Source organism: Littorina saxatilis, linkage group LG9 (genome assembly GCF_037325665.1).
Source record: "Littorina saxatilis isolate snail1 linkage group LG9, US_GU_Lsax_2.0, whole genome shotgun sequence".
NCBI lineage: Eukaryota > Metazoa > Mollusca > Gastropoda > Littorinimorpha > Littorinidae > Littorina > Littorina saxatilis.
Genome location: NC_090253.1, coordinates 26,936,424 through 26,953,629, shown reverse-complemented (window position 1 = coordinate 26,953,629; position 17,206 = coordinate 26,936,424). Strand labels below are relative to the sequence as shown.

The following is a 17,206-nucleotide window of genomic DNA, read 5'->3' as shown; positions in this document are numbered from 1 at the left end:
CCGAACACCCCCGTGTGTACACGCAAGCACAAGACCAAGTGCGCACGAAAAAGATCCTGTAATCCATGTCAAGAGTTCGGTGGGTTATAGAAACACGAAAATACCCAGCATGCTTCCTCCGAAAACGGCGTATGGCTGCCTAAATGGCGGGGTAAAAAACGATCATACACATAAAATTCCACTCGTGCAAAAAAAAAACACGAGTGTACGTGGGAGTTTCAGCCCACGAACGCAGAAGAAGAAGTTCAATGTATCCAAACTTCTGTTGTAGATTCTAATTAGGAACATTTTGGGGGGACCAAAATTTCATGCCACCCCCCAACTATATTAAAGACCATTCTTCCTCGGAAAATATCCGTTAATTACCCCTGTTATTTCACCTTCATTTTAAGCCTCCTTCAATCTTAAACCCTCATTTTCTCTTCAAATTCCTGGCCTTTACTTTATTCTATTCTGTCTCTTCACACAGTCTTCAAACAGGCAAACGTAACACACACAAATTTCCCATGCTTTTTACACCACTTTATTCAATTCTATATTTTGAGTGGAATCCCCGTTCAGGACCCACCAATTTAAAATGTCCCCCATTTTAAGACCTTGCTTTCTCAGATTTTCTGTGTGACCTCTGTAAGTTTACCTCCATTTTACTACTAAGTCGATGACCTGATTTTCTCACATTTTTAGAGGCCTTTCTTTCTTTCTTTGTTTGGTGTTTAACGTCGTTTTCAACCGTTCAAGGTAATAATCGCGACGGAGGGAAGGGGGGAGATGGGATAGAGCCACTTGTCAATTGTTTCTTGTTCACAAAAGTACTAATCAAAAATTTGCTCTAGGGGCTTGCAACGTAGTACAATATATGACCTTACTGGGAGAATGCAAGTTTCCAGTACAAAGGACTTAACATTTCTTACATACTGCTTGACTAACATCTTTACAAACATTGACTATATTCTATACAAGAAACACTTAACAAGGGTAAAAGGAGAAACAAAATCCGTTAGTCGCCTCTTACAAAATGCTGGGGAGCATCAGGTAAATTCTTTCTCCCAACCAATATGGGACTCCCCCTAACCCGCGGGGGGCTTTTAGAGGTCATAAAAGGGGGTTCCACTGTAGCCATGACAGTGACCAGCTATTACATCAGAAGCATCTTTCCCCATATGATGTCATCATCTCTGAACTGGAAGCAAGCTGATGTCAACACAAGAGGCCTGAAATACCATCAGTAATATCCCTGATGTCAACCATAAAGGAGAGACTTAAACAGATCTTTGAGAAAGGAAAAAGCAAAAAATGAGACGAGATTCTATGAAAATTCATAACTTGGGTGTGTGTGTGTGTGGGGGGGCTCTCTTCTCAGCTTCTATCCTAAGCTTTGATTCATCCTTCAGAAAAACAAGTATGCTTGCTTTACAGGCCAGTTTCAGACATGGGTATTGCTTTGCTTTATATTACAAGTACTAGTAGTGTCTGCTTATGACAAAAAAAACAAGGGAAACATACACACCCAAACAAGCAAAGTTATCCTGTTTATCCTGTTGAAGAAATCGTGAGGCTTTTTCTTCACACAAAAAAGGTATGGTAAAACGTGAAGAAAAAAGCAATGTTTTCCTGTTAAACATGAAAAAATCATGACTTTTTCTTTTGCAAAACTAAATCAAGTCGCGTAAGGCGAAATTACTACATTTAGTCAAGCTGTCGAACTCACAGAATGAAACTGAACGCAATGCAATTTTTCAGCAAGACCGTATACTCGTAGCATCGTCAGTCCACCGCTCGTGGCAAAGGCAGTGAAATTGACAAGAAGAGCGGGGTAGTAGTTGCGCTGAGCAGGATAGCACGCTTTTCTGTAACTCTCTTCGTTTTAATTTTCAGAGCTTGTTTTTAATCCAAATATAACATATTTATATGTTTTTGGAATCAGGAACCAACAAGGAATAAGATGAAAGTGTTTTTAAATTGATTTCGAAAATTTAATTTTGATCATAATTTATATATTTTTAATTTTCAGAGCTTGTTTTTAATCCAAATATAACATATTTATATGTTTTTGGAATCAGAAAATGATGAAGAATAAGATGAACGTAAATTTGGATCGTTTTATAAAACAATTTTTTTTACAATTTTCAGATTTTTAATCACCAAAATTGTTAAGCCACCAAGCTGAAATGCAATACCGAAGTCCGGCCTTCGTCGAAGATTGCTTGGCCAAAATTTCAATCAATTTGATTGAAAAATGAGGGTGTGACAGTGCCGCCTCAACTTTTACAAAAAGCCGGATATGACGTCATCAAAGGTATTTATCGAAAAAAAGTCCGGGGATATCATTCCCAGGAACTCTCATGTCAAATTTCATAAAGATCGGTCCAGTAGTTTGGTCTGAATTGCTGTACACACACACACGCACAGACAGACAGACAGACACACACACACACACACACACACACATACACCACGACCCTCGTCTCGATTCCCCCTCTATGTTAAAACATTTAGTCAAAACTTGACTAAATGTCAAAACAAAACAAAATTAAAATGAATAACTTGAATTCTGATAAAAAAAGAGCATCAACTTTGTATTATAAGGAGAAAGTGCACACAACAGAATAAAAGTCAATTAAAACACAAGACAAAGGCACTGAACTTAAGCATAATAGTTGAAATATTGAACGGCAGTGAAAATGAGTAGAGCAACAGATGTAAACAAAAACAAAACAAATTTCTGCTTAAACTGCACTGAATGCTAACATTTCCAGAGCAAATGAACAAAGCACTGCAAAGTCTATTTTACAATATTCACACAACAAAACGTCCATTATTCTGTCAAAATCGATATGTACAGTTCGACATAAATGTAACAAAAACGTCGGTTATTCCAAGACAATCTATACTGTTCCACACAAAGTCGGACATTATGTTCATCAAACAAATGAGAAGAATGTATTTAGTGGAGAAATATTTAACAACAATGTCATAAATGCATCCCAACATTATGTACCTTACAAATGAACAAATCATAACTTTTACACTTCAAAACATAACATATTTCATGTGTTTTTCACATTTTCCAACAGCACATGCAGTGATCAGTAAAGACAAAAAATAACTATTCAGTTACGCAAATTAAAGACACACTACTCCCCATGAAAACAGTTCAGCTCACCAACCCAGATCTGCTCATGCTTTTAATAAACATGCAATAAGAACATCCCTCCACTTGGGCACATACCCAGGGCTAACACCAAAGAAAAAGTGACAAACCTGAAAGACCAGGGTCCACGGCGGCAGGGCCAAGTACCAAAATGTATGTTAATAAATTAGAAGATAATGCACATTTTGAATCCATCAACCATCCAAACTAGAATTTATTTTTTTAAAGTTTTACTTCAAGAAACCGGATTTTCCAGTTTTAAAGTTTCAAAAACCGGATTTCCGGCAAGAACCGGAAAGGTGTTAGCCCTGCATACCCAAAATCAACAAATTGCCTACTTCCTGTGGGAAGTGATAAAAACAAAAATTGAAATTAATCTTAACAAAAAGCCACTAGTGTCCATTGACAAACTCATTCATCAAATACATGTAATTCAAACTTGACCTGCCGCAGTATACAACAAAAAGTTAAACCGGTTGAAAACAAAACACCGGTTTGTGTTCTCTAAATTGATGTTTTGAACCGGTATTCTTTATGCAATTCATTTTCTGTACCAATCAACGGAAACACCCAAATGCAATAATGGCAACGAGTGTGCCATCTGAGTGTGTTTTCTCCACTGCTGGGGATATTTTGACAAATCAGATAGCATCATTAAAGGCAGGAAATCTAGACTAAATCATTCTTCTGAAGGGAAACATGAAGTAAGCAGGCTGGTGCTAACCTGGGATCCCATACGATTTCGCCGTATTTTGTACGCTTGATTGTCTAAAATACCATCAGTGGAAAAAAATACGATCAACAAAATTCCTAGACTACTTTTCTTCACAAGCGCATCTTGAAGCCGATCCAGTATTTTGGATGTTCCAATGCTGTGTGGAGTACACACATTTTTCTGAAAATACACCAAGTTTCTTTGAGAATGCTCCAAATGCAAAACAATGGTTCCCAGGTCTGCTGGTGTAATGTATAGCTTTTTTGCACTCCTTTTGAGGAGGGATGATCTTATTCCATGAAAAAAGCCTGGCCAGATGAGAGATGGTGACGAGTCTTATTGTTTACACAGGAAGGACTGTGCTTTAAGTACTCAGGATGTTATCAGCCTTATCTTAAACTGTTGATCATGATGGATCAGCCCCGGAGGCTGAAAACCAGGTAAATGGCTAAAAACCAGGTAAATGGCTGAAAACCAGGTAAATGGCTGAAAACCAGGTAAATGTCTGAAAATGGCACGGTATGGTCTAGGAATGAAACGCAACGTACCGTGTACACCCCCTGCAATTTCTGCAGCTGGGGGGAAAAGTTTATTCGCCAAATTTAAAGAATAATTGACTGTTCACCCAAGTAAGTTTTCGTTTTTGCCAGAACAGCTATACTCTTAATCAAAATCAGTCAAAATCAAGAATTTAAGACTGACCACCTACAAATAAAAATCCCAAATAAATCCAAGTTTGTTATGTAACCAAGATTGAAAGAACATCAATCAAACAGAAAAACAACTAAAAAGATGATGCAAATAAAATACCTATTACAAACTGACTAGTGTGGGAAACAGAAATTTCAACTCAAGATGCAATGGACCTGGAAACATGAGCAAGGCCCGAACGTTGAGAAAAAAAAAGCGAAATAAAACAAGACAAAACAAAACAAAAACTAAGAACTCAAACTATACACGTCTCTTCTTAACTTTTAAAATCATCATGACATTAAAGATTCAGACTTTACACCACATGAACTTAAATAAACATGAAGTACGAAGATGATCGTTCTATCATGATTTTAATGTTCCTAATAGGGTGTTTGACCTTTACCTAAAACCATCTAGAAAAATGTACAACACACAGTGGTCACACTAGCCATTAGCAAAACTGTAAATTTCTTCACAAATAAGAATCCTGTATCTCTTATAAATCTAAGTCTCTTGCGTAAAAGATACACTAGCTTTACCTAAAATACTGTACACTTTTGTAACAGTTTAACTGAAAGCTGAAGAAAAATACTGTTCAAAAGATGAAAATGTTATACTAATATGCACAGAATTGTTCTACAAATTCAGACCACTCCCCTTAAACAAAACAATTGGCTAAGCTGAGGGCTGCTCTAGAAAGTACCACTAATTGAATATAATTTGTTAAACACAGTAACATAGTCAGTTGAAAATGAAAACTCTATTGGAACATAGGATTCCAGTGAAAAGGAATGGAGCGAAACACAAGCGTCCTTCCCTGAATAAGCATCAACAATCAATACTCTGAAAATGAAATACAAAATCTGTTTACAGTGTACAATTAGTCATGAATATGCACATTTTGCCCTGTTATCTACAGACAAGAACACAAGGCTGTAGGAATGAAGTGCACGTTACTCGAAACTTTGCATGAACTGAGAACAATTGATCAAAAGTAAAAACATTTCTCAAAAATAACTAACTTAGTAGTCACTGTGGCAGTGCAATGTTCATGCAACGTGCAGTGTTCAGCAAAAAAATGACTGCAATTTGCATTTTGGCCTAATCACAAGTATAAAGTTAATTAAAGTTCCATGCTCAGCATCTATCAGACAGGCCAGCATTCTGCATGTAAGTACTCAGGTATTGCTATTCTAACAAGCTACACCAGTAAACTGGCAATCAAAACAACAAGTCAAATGTACCATGTAGTCCATGATATGAAGGAAAAGATGGAGAAATCTCTTTTACACCACTAGCAATTCATTTCCTGTCTATTGCTCATGATGTTCACTGATGGTTTCTCCACTCTACTACTTTATTTTTACTGATATTTGAGTGTGTGAGAGTTAAACTAAAATCAGTGCTCGGAGATTGGAGATACTCAAATGATAAAACAAAATCCAGCAAATTTCAAGTAACTCAGCAGAGATCTGTCAACCGCAGATCAAATCCAAAGCATATTCCTGATCACAAAGTGTATATATCACCATCGGCAATGATTGGGAGAAGAACAGAAAAAGTGAGAATACTCCATAAATATCAACTATAAAAAGTGAACTACAGGACAATATTTATAGTCTAGTATCACAAACGTCTTTCCATCACGTTTTCCCCCTTGTCGCTCACACATCTCAGCTGTAACTTGAAAAGACTCAACGTTCACCGGTTCTGTGTGGTTCCTCTGTTATACTCCGTTCAAGTAGTGACACGCTCGTCTAGACAACTGCACAACACATCAACTTGACACACTCCATTCTCATCTCCAACACTTCAGTGCTGGATCTGCACAACTTAACTCTGGTTCACTCTGAACAACATATCAACATTACACACTTCCATTCTGATCTCCAACACTTCAGTGCTGGATCTGCACAACTTAACTCTGGTTCACTCTGAACAACATATCAACATTACACACTTCCATTCTGATCTCCAACACTTCAGTGCTGGATCTTCACAACTTAACTCTGGTTCACTCTGAACAACACATCAACATAACACACTCCGTTCACATAGTCTCTAACATTTCGCTAAAAAACAGAAACACACACAAACATTAGGTCAGAATAGAACCACACTGCATTCCTCAATTTCAAAGTTTTTCTTCTGCGATCAGCACTTCCTGGCTGAAAACGACTCTACAGTTAATGTGCTTCACCTCCTTGCTTGCTTTGTTTGGCAACGAACACAAGTGATATATTTTTCAAGAAGAATTTCTGAGAACTTTTGACGACAATCTTGCCTTCCCCTTAAATTATTCAAATTCGGTCTTTGACTTCTTGTGAACATCCAAAACGCTCTTTGCTGTTATATCTGCCTCTGGTGTCAGATTTTAAGCTCTTCAGAGTTGCCGAATAGACCAAACAGATTTTTGCCTGAACTGCGGCAAAGAAACTTGTAAGATTCCATTTCAGTTACAAGCATCGTATGATAACTTCTATGATTAGTTACAGATGTGTCTATTTGAGAACCCCACATTCAGCTAGTAAAGTCTCTTTACGTAACGAGACCAGTTTTTCTCTCAGCTCTCATGGTCTCTCTGACATTTGGCACGTGAGGTTTTGCCACATTTATATGGCAACTTTCTGATCTCACATTGCAAACATATTGCCATGCAAAAGGCAAGCTCCAGACATTGATATTGCAAGTAGCTTACACGCGATTCTATCTGCCATACTCAGAGTGGGCGTTTTCACTTGTATGACAGGTGCACACTGATTTTGCCCACAAAATAAAAGTCGTTTGTCCATCTGCAGGCAACTTCTATCTCCTGCTTCTTCCTGTCAGTTTGAAATTCACTCCCGCAATACGCGAATGACCGGATTGAATGTAGCAGCGACGAACGGTGATGAAAGACATGAGATGTATTATCAGGAAGGCAGGATGTAGTTGGTCACACCAGAAAAAGTATCCCTGGGGGGGTCGGTCGTTATGGCCTGAAACACAAGCAAGATGAAATGTTGTAAGGCATACAGTGGGAGGTTGTAATCAAGGTTATTGGTGTAACCATCTGCAAACAAAAATGCTCCAAGTAATAAAAGAAACAAGAAGAGCAAATGCTTGTACGACTCACCTTCATCATATAAAATATATTCCTGTCCTAGCTCCCTAACCATGCAGGTAAGTTGTTACTGATCGCCCAACGGTGACCTTGAGTTTTGACCAGGATCAGGTTTTGGTTATGTCTAAAGCTCATCAAGCCGTGAAAGTGTGTGAAGTTTAGTTAAAGCTTTAGGTTTTTAAAACATTCAAGAATTATTTTAAACTCGAATTTGACCCCATTGTGACCTTGAAATCTGATGAGTCAGTCAACCCAACTTGGATCATATCTGGAGGTTATCAAAGCATTGAAGTGTGTGAAGTTTGAACAGTTGTACGGTTTCAAAAACGTCTGAGAAAATCACACTTTTCCAAGTTTTTACTCAAACATGACCCCACTGTGACCTTGAAATTCCAACCAAGCTATATCTGGAGGTCAGTAAATCAGAAAATGTGTGAAGTTTTTAAGCTCAAGTTTCAACAATTTCAGAAAAACTAGTCATTTCCCTTTTTTTTTAAACCTGATCTCAACACCACAATGACCTTGAAATTTGATGATGGTCCACCAGAATTGGGGCATACCTGGAGGTCATCCATCTAACAAGTGTGCAAAGTTTCAAAGCTCTAGCTTCAATGACACCCAAGGAAACCTCAACGTTAAGGTTTTCATCAAGGTATGGACAACCAGACGGCTTGTTACACTCCTCATTACTAAGACTCACCTGATTACTCAGGGGAGTCAAAAAGTAACTAATATCTTAAACTAAGAAAACTCTGAAACTGTCTTAGAATTTCTTAAAAACATGCAAGCAGAAGAAAGAATTACAACACATAGTTAAACAGTAAGAATAAAGAGGATACAATGATAAGCAAAAGCATGAAACTAAACTCACGATTACTTAAAGAGAGTGACATGTCATTCAGACACAACAACAACAAGAACCACACCAACACCCAGACAACCATCACGACAACAAAAGCAGAAAAGACAACAAAGAGCCAGAACTGAGGCTGACAAACAAACCATTAGCTTCATGACCTCACAGGTCACCTGGAATGTCAGAGTACATGTACAACAGTAGGCACCTTCCTTCCTTCCTCTGTAACACATCTTGTCAGCCATCAGATACAGTCGAACCTGTCTAAAAAGGCCACCCAAGGGACCACCCAAAGGACCACCCAAGGACCACCCAAGGGACCACCCAAAGGACCACCCAAAGGACCACCCAAGGAACCACCCAAAAGTGGTCTTCATAGACAGGTGGTTGTAGTGGAAAGGTGCATTTTATCAGGAAAAACTTGGGGGGGATCCTTTTGGTTGGTCGTAATTGACAGGTGTTCGCTATCAAGAGGTGGTCGCTAGGGCAGGTTCGACTGTATGTCCAAGCTTTCAGGTGAGACAAGATGACATCCTTCCACTTCGACACAAGTACAATTTCTACAATCTTGCTGCTTTGTGTAAAGTGTAGGGATTGTTGAAAGAATTGAATTTGACATTGACACCTATGTCACTCTACTGAATAAATTCTGTCCAAAATGTGCACTGTGCAGCCCAGGAATCAGCAGTTGATTGTTGGTATGTCTTCAAGTGGAAGGACTCTCTCATCCCATGTAAAAGCCTGGACATATCTGTCATACTTGACAAGACGGGCTACACATGAGGAAAGAAAATATCTTATGACAGCCATAACTAATTTCTGCAACCTCAATGACATACTTCACAAAATCAAGCTGCAAAAATCATCGTTCAACGAAAACACAAATCCCACCTTGCGATGGACAGTCCAACTACAGGCAACAAAATGCGCATGCATGCATGCACACACAAAATACTCATCCAGTGTTCATGACAATATCTCCAAGCATTCACAAAGAAGCGCAGTAGTAATCTACAGAATGCTGCACTGATATAATTCACACCGAATACAAGTTTCACGCACCAAGCCATTCTACAAATGCACACAAAAAACAAGACTGCATTCTGAGCCTAAAGCACACAGTCACACAAGCCTTATAGATTACGCTCAAAATGCGCATTCCATCTGACAGAACAGTATTACATGAGCACTTCACAATGATGCCCAAGTAGTTTCAATAGCACGTACAGTGGAACCCCCCCCCCCCCCCCCCCCTTTAGACCCCCTAATTTAAAACTTCTCCCTTTTTAAGATCTTGATTATAATTTTAAGATTTTCTGCACATAACCTCTGTCAATTTACCCCCATTTTCTGCACATAACCTCTGTCAATTTACCCCCATTTTCTGCACATAACCTCTGTCAATTTACCCCCATTTTCTGCACATAACCTCTGTCAATTTACCCCCATTTTCTGCAAATAACCTCTGTCAATTTACCCCCATTTTCTGCACATAACCTCTGTCAATTTACCCCCATTTTCTGACTCCTTCCTTTCTAAGACCTGAGTTTCTCAGATTTTTGAAAGTTTTAAAAGGGGGGAGGGGGGTTGGGGGGGGTTTCCACTTTACTCAACAGAAGTTGAACTCGTTGGTATTTTGTGTAAAAAGCATGGTGTTGACAACTGTTCCACATTTTCCTTGCAATATATTAAAGGTACTGAACTTGTCAAATCCAGGTGCACGGAGCCCCTGGAGCTTTTAGTCATAAAGAGTCAAGAACTGCGATTATTTTACGAATTAATTTTGCACTCGGACCCGGCTGGTCTTGACCTATTTTTGGATCTAAATTTAGATCAGGTAGATCACCACATCATGCACAAAAAGACACGTCACTAAGCAAACTATGTCAGATGTCATCATGAGTTTGTGTAAAACAAAATCGAGGCCGGAATCACTCAGTTGAATCGAACTCTGACCAAACACCTCGTAATAACTAGGTTAATTTATGCACTCGCGTGAACAAGAAACTGTCGAGCTTCACAGATGTCGTCGTTGGGTAGTTTTGGGTTTGTTTTACTACCATAGAAGGATTTTTGAACTGTAAATGCACTCAGCTGCAAGAAAAACGCAAAACGAAGGCTGTGAGATGCACTGTGCCTTTAATTCAAATGTAATTAACAGACATTGAGAGAGAGAGGTCGAGAGAGAGAGAGGGAGGGAGGGAGGAAAGGAGAGAGAGACAGAGAGAGAGAGAGGGAGGGAGGGAGGAAAGGAGAGAGACAGAGAGAGAGAGAGAGAGAGAGAGAGAGAGAGAGAGAGAGAGAGAGAGGAGGAAGAGATGAGAAAACTCATATCTTTACTTCTAATTCCAAATACATTTTACTCAAAAAGCACCATGTCCAGGCGAGAAAGAAAGCTTCACAGCACAAGCACTATCGCAATGGCCCCGATATGAAATACCTCTGACAGGCCAACCTTTCTATGACTTATCAAAAATGAAAAATAAAAAAATTGTTCTACTTGTCAAACTGTTCTTAAATTATGCCAAATGTTGTAATGTAAAAACGACAGTGTTACCTTTGAACTCTAATTTTTTTTAAAGTGAAATATCATCCTATACTGTTTCAATGGGACTTTTAAAACCTACATTTAAACTAAACAAGAATTTTTTAAAAAGCTACTTCGTTTTGATGTGGGAAACAGTACTGTAAGCCTTTTCTCCCAGGCTGAACTTTGAACAGACAAACGATTAGCCAACAAAAATTAATGTGAACTCACAGTGATTTGATAGTCTGGTATATATATATATATATATATGTGAATGTGTCATAAACCCCCTGATAATTTTGGACTGAGTTTAAGCGTTGGGATGCTTTTATTCTATGTAAAAGCCTGGATGGATCTGTGGTCTTCTTCTTCTTCTTTTGTGTTTGTGGGCTGAAACTCCCACGTACACTTGTGTTTTTGCATGAGTGGATTTTAACGTGCTTTCCGAGGAAGCATGCTGAGTATTTTTGTGTTTCTATAACCCACCGAACTCTGACATGGATTACAGGATCTTTTCCGTGGGCACTTGGTCTTGTGCTTGCCTGTAAACACGAAGGGGGATAAGGCACTAGCAGGTCTGCACATAAGTTGACCTGGGAGATTGAAAAAATTTCCACCTTAACCCACCAGGCGCAGCCGGGATTCGAACCCACGACCTTTCGCTTTGGAGGCCAGCGTCTTACCACCAAGTCATTGCGCCTGTCGGATCTGTGGTTATTTACGCATAATCTACATAAGGGATGTACACTTTAAAACTAATATCAAAATTAATGAAAACGGTCAGTAAAGGTGAGCTATTTTGCTTCTTTATTTTGTTGGTTTTGTGTCTGTAACTAGCATTCATAACAAACATTGCAAAACAGTCAGTAAATGTGAACAATTTTGCTTTTTTCTGCTTCGTTCATGGGCTTAAACTTGCACGTTCACTCATGTTTTTTGCAAGAGTGGATTTTTACGTGTATGATCGTTTTTACCCCACCATTCAGGCAGCATACGTGGATTTCGGGGGAGCTAGGTGTTCAAAAAGATAGGGCTGACAATCCTGTACAGCAGAGGTGGCCTGAATTACGACCTCCACTGCCCGCATGACTTTGAAAGCTTCATTCAACGCTCGACTTCTGCACTGTCAACTTCCTGTTTGCTCTCTCAGGGCTTTATTTTTGGTAGGTGTGGAAGTGGTAGGATTCTCGTATCCCATGTAAAAAAAAGCCTCAGTGCCGATCTGTGGTGGTTTACATGACAGCTTACATGAGAAGGCATGCACATTTACCGGTAATCATTAAAAGCATTTAGCATGTTCTGGCCAGGTTTACTGATCATAATAAGAAAGAGCTTTCTGCTGCAGTTGCCCCAGATGATAAAAACGATGTATATTTACAAAAAGTGGAAAGAAAAGCAATAAAAAGAAAAAACGAGGCAGAAAAATAGTGAGTAAACACACACAAAAAGGTCCTTACACAAGAACTGTATGCATCAAAGCAGAATGCAAGCTTTGACAGAAAATGTTGCTCCCATTATCTTTTCCTTAATTCCCTTCTTACTTTTAAATTCAATGAAAGATAAATGCCCAATGTATATTTAACAAATCACAAAACAAAGGTAAACACCGAATCAGCGCCTTCCCCACTCCCCCAAAAGCACCAAGTAAATATATGCAATCCCTCTGCTCACCTGAGCCCAAGAAAATCATTTTGAACAGAAAAAGCTTGCAGTTTAATTCTGTTATAAATATTCATATTGTTTATTTTCCATCAAAAACTCAATCTTATGCCTTTTGTGCAACATTAAAATTTAAATGCAAATAGTGCGCATTAGATTTTTTAAGCCTTTGGCTTGAAGATTCAGTCTCCACTTTCAGATATGTCATTTATTCAAATTGCTTGAAACTTTTCCATCATTAGAATTGCCAAAATCTTTTTCCATAGGAGAAAAATTATGTGAAGAACTTAACCTAACACTCCCGAAAATTGCCGAAACTCAGCTATGGCTGTTTCGGCAAATTTGTTGACAAAATAAAACCTTGCAACATCCGAGGTTTAAATATTCTTTGCAAGAAAAAACTCTTGACAGATTGTTGCGACAGAAAGCAAGTACAAGCATTGCTTCAAGCTGCACTCTAATTCCTATTCTGTTGTGGCCTGCAAAGGAGGAAGGGGGGGGGGGGGGTTGGTGCACTGAGGATGACTTTCCTGATATATTTTCTAAGCAAATATCTAAGGTAGTCTAGCAGAAGCTTCCAAAAGCTCACCACAAACAACAACCTGATAAGACATGTAACAACAAAGAGGAATGAATACATGTTCTGTGAGGGATATGTAAATTGGACTTTGAGTAATTCTTGATTCCTTTAAATTTTAGGTCAATTTAGGGATATGAAATATAAATGACAGATAACACTCCCACAACAATGAACCCGAAGCCCACCACAGTGAAATCCTGCTTTGTCAGATTTTCTACTTATAACCATTGTAAATATACCTCCATTTTAAGACTACTTTCTTTTTCAGACCCGGTTTTCTCAGTTTCATTTTGTTGTTAATAGTTCAGTTCCAATGTACATGTACTTTAGAATGTTGAGGTTATAAAAAGATACTTTAGAATGAGATACTTTAGAATGTTGAGGTTATAAAAAGAAAATATAAGAAACTCTCCAAAAGAGGGAGTGGGGGTGCTTGTAGAGGAGGCTTATGGTCGAATAGTTACAAGACATCTTGCCCTGAACTTTCAAGAACAAAAATCCTTTAATCAATTAAAGTGCATCTAATTGCCACCCACCTAGATGGGTAATTTGGCCGAAAATATGATTTCAGAGAAATAAAAGGGAGGCTTTTCTCAAGAAAAATCTTGAATGCAGTGCATCTAAACAGATTATATTAGTATATGTTTTACTTTTAGGGCCTTGTGAACATTTGTAGAGCATATTCCCCCAAAATAACCAAATAAATAATGATATAAACAAAAAATTAATAAATATATTTAAAAAATGAAATAAAAAAATGAATCAAGTTTTCTAATTTCCTCAAAACAAAAAAATACTTTCTGCTACATGTGCTATCAAAAACATCTTCAAGAAGGAAGTATTTTTAGCGACTAATCTCCATACTAGCAGTGCAAAGCATATCACAGCAACTCTGACTATAAACTGCACGCTGGTGATTGATTACAGTTCTTTAGAAACAAAAACCTGATCAACGAATATCAAATTAACAACAAAAGGTGAATACAGTGCACATTTACAGAAACAAAAAATCACGAACTTTGCTGGACTACAATGCTACAACACCAAAAAGGAGCTCTGGCTAATCAGCGGTGATCTGGGATTTGTAGTGTCACTTACCGCTTAAAGAACCAACCCAACTTTTTTGCTTTTTTCGGTTGTTGCCTGAAAAACCAGTAACATAAGTCATTTGAAAGAACATTATAGATTTATTTATGCTTTACTTCCCTTGGTTTAACCAGGTGCTGAAAAAGTTCTATCATTCTGTAAAAAATAAAAATAGAAATAAAAATATTCAAAAAATCAAAGAAGAAAAGAGAAAACTGAAATATAAAACACAACATTAATGGAGAAGCTGGCATCAGGACCATTTTAAGCTGAAAGTTTCTTTGGTAAAAAAAAAAGCTGGGATGGAGGTGTGGTTGATTCATCGAGTGGGGTGGAAAATGGTGACGGAGGGGTAAAGCGCACAAGTTTAGATTTTTTTCACACTAAGTCCCCTGTTTGTGGGGCATATAAATGTTCTGAAAAAAAAGTTCAAATATATGTCCAGCACCTTGCACTGTATTGTCCAGTTTGTTACCCATTTCACTGACATCTTTCAAACATTCACAACCAAATACACCGACTCAAAACCCAGAAGAAGAAAAATTAACCTGAAAAAAAATTCTGAAAACAGAGACCAGCTTGCAAGTTATGCATATACCTGTGGGAGCATGTATCTGTATGTTTTCTCTCCTTTCTTATTACATTGTATGTTGGTGAACAATAACAAACTCTTTTTCTCTGCTTCAGTGCTTGTGTACAGAAAATCACCTATTTAAGAGGGAGAGAGGGAGAGAGAGAGAGCAGACAGAAACTGTATTCAGAATTAGTGACAAACAACACATTCTTAACTAGCTTGCAGATTTTGTTTAGAAAGAAAACAAAGTTCTCCATGTGAGATACTGTACAAACTCATCTCGTTTTAGTTATTCAGAAGAAAAAATTTGACAATGGTCACCACAGTGCGGCCTCAACTTTTGCAAAAAGCCAATATGATGTCATCAAAGACATTGATTGAAAAAATGTCTGGGGATGTTATGTGGAAGAACTCACAGAAGCATGAAAAGCAGAGGGCAAAACAACAGCACCACACAGGGATGTGCAGGGTTTGACAAACACAAGTCAGAAAGAGGTGTGTTCTCACCAGCAGTCAGATCACATCTTCTCCATGTGAGGGCAAGAAGCAGTTAAAGCCCGATCTCCTCCACAAAACTTTCCCTATTGTGGTTCCACAGCCTTTATCAGCTAAGCTGTCATCACAAGACCTCGTGCTAGTGGTGGTTTGTTCAGTGGAGTCCATTAGGGTTTATAGTAGTGCCAAGACTGTTTGTTTATCTAGCGCGCCCATGCTATAGCCGACTTCTGACAGCTCCTGCATCGTAAATATCCTTGTCCCAGGGTACATGCTAGCCTACAGGAGCTGTCAGAAATCAGCCATAGCATGGACGCACTAGATAAACAAACAGTCTTGGCACTAATATCAGCGCCTAATTGACCCACGAGGTCTTGTGTTGACAGCTTAGCTGATCAAGGCTGTGGAACCCCAGTTGGGAAAGTTTTGTAGAGGAGGTCGGGCTTTAAAGGCCTACATCTTTAAACACATATTGCCTGCCATGAAGGTAACAGTTCAATCAACGTCTAGCTTGCCTCAATGTTTCCAAGAAAAAGCAACTCTTTTACAACCCATAAAAGCCGAAAGAGCTATTTTCTAGAATTCGTCTTTTCCATCAGTACTAGTTTTGAGCTATAGAGAGTTGAATGTGTTACTGTTAAGGCTGGTTGAGTGTATGATGCAGGAATATTTGTGCGCACAACACACATGTCTTTGTATATGTGTGTGCTTCTCTGGGCTAGTTTTATTTTAAGTGATTTAATATGAATTTTGGACAATTGTTAAACTTCTGTAGCTACTGGGTTTTAACAGCATAAAAACAAACCAGGCAAAATAATGAATTCATGGAGGCTTACCTGAAATGTTGAACTGTTTACCAGCATTTTATGTGTTTTTCCGTCCTTTCTGTTTGTTCGTTCATGGGCTGAAACTCCCACGGCTTTTACGCGTATGAACGTTTTTACCCCGCCATTTAGGCAGCCATACGCCGCTTTCGGAGGAAGCATGCTGGGTATTTTCAAGTTTCTATAACCCACCGAACTCTGACATGGATTACAGGATCTTTTTCGTGTGCACTTGGTCTTGTGCTTTGCGTGTACACACGGGGGTGTTCGGACACCGAGGAGAGTCTGCACACAAAGTTGACTCTGAGAAATAAATCTCTCGCCGAGCGTGGGGACGAACTCACGCTGACAGCGGCCAACTGGATACAAATCCAGCGCGCTACCGACTGAGCTACATCCCCGCCCTCCGTCCTTTCTCAGCTGCATGCTTGCAACAGACGTTTGTATATATCACAAATTATCTGTCTGTGACTATGACTTTTCACTGCCACATGATTCGACTCTGAGTCGACAGCACAGTGTATAATTTAGCTCTGCGAAGCTGTGTTTAAAGTCAAATTTGGATTGCACCGATTCTGTACCATAAACATATTTGCCGGGGGTGGGAGTCCGGAGACTGGGGTCTATATACCTCTGTTCCATATTCAGACTGTGACTTCTTAATCCATCCTCCACTGTTTGATCTGAATGTGCACTTGTGTGCGTCTTATTCTCAAGCTATAGCAACTTGCAATATTACATATTTATTATTCATGTATAGATTTATTGCCTCCTGTGAAAAGGCATGATTTTATTCAGAAAATAGGATACTGCTTGTCTTCTTGTGCTCATACTTTTGAGTTTGTAGTGTGCACTGAGAAAATCAGCAAAAATGAAAGCTACTGAAAGCCAACATCCTTTTTTTCTTCTCTTTCTTTCTTTCTTTATTTGGTGTTTAACGTCG

The 17,206-nt window shown here is 38.7% G+C and overlaps 1 protein-coding gene across 2 annotated transcripts in view; it reads right to left on the bottom strand.

Moving 5' to 3' along the window:
* Window positions 1-2,557: 2,557 nt before the first annotated feature.
* Window positions 2,558-17,206, bottom strand: part of LOC138975741 (ribosomal protein S6 kinase beta-1-like) — a 54,380-nt gene continuing 39,731 nt past the window's right edge. Inside the window, exons 17-18 of one of the 2 annotated variants that reach the window (XM_070348489.1) lie at window positions 14,383-14,427; window positions 2,558-7,537 (exon numbers count right to left, since the gene is read on the bottom strand). In XM_070348489.1, coding sequence (XP_070204590.1) covers window positions 7,531-7,537; window positions 14,383-14,427 — 52 coding nt within the window. In that variant the 3' untranslated portion in view covers window positions 2,558-7,530. The remainder of the gene's footprint in view (window positions 7,538-14,382; window positions 14,428-17,206) is intronic. The other variant, XM_070348490.1, reaches the window with a different exon arrangement.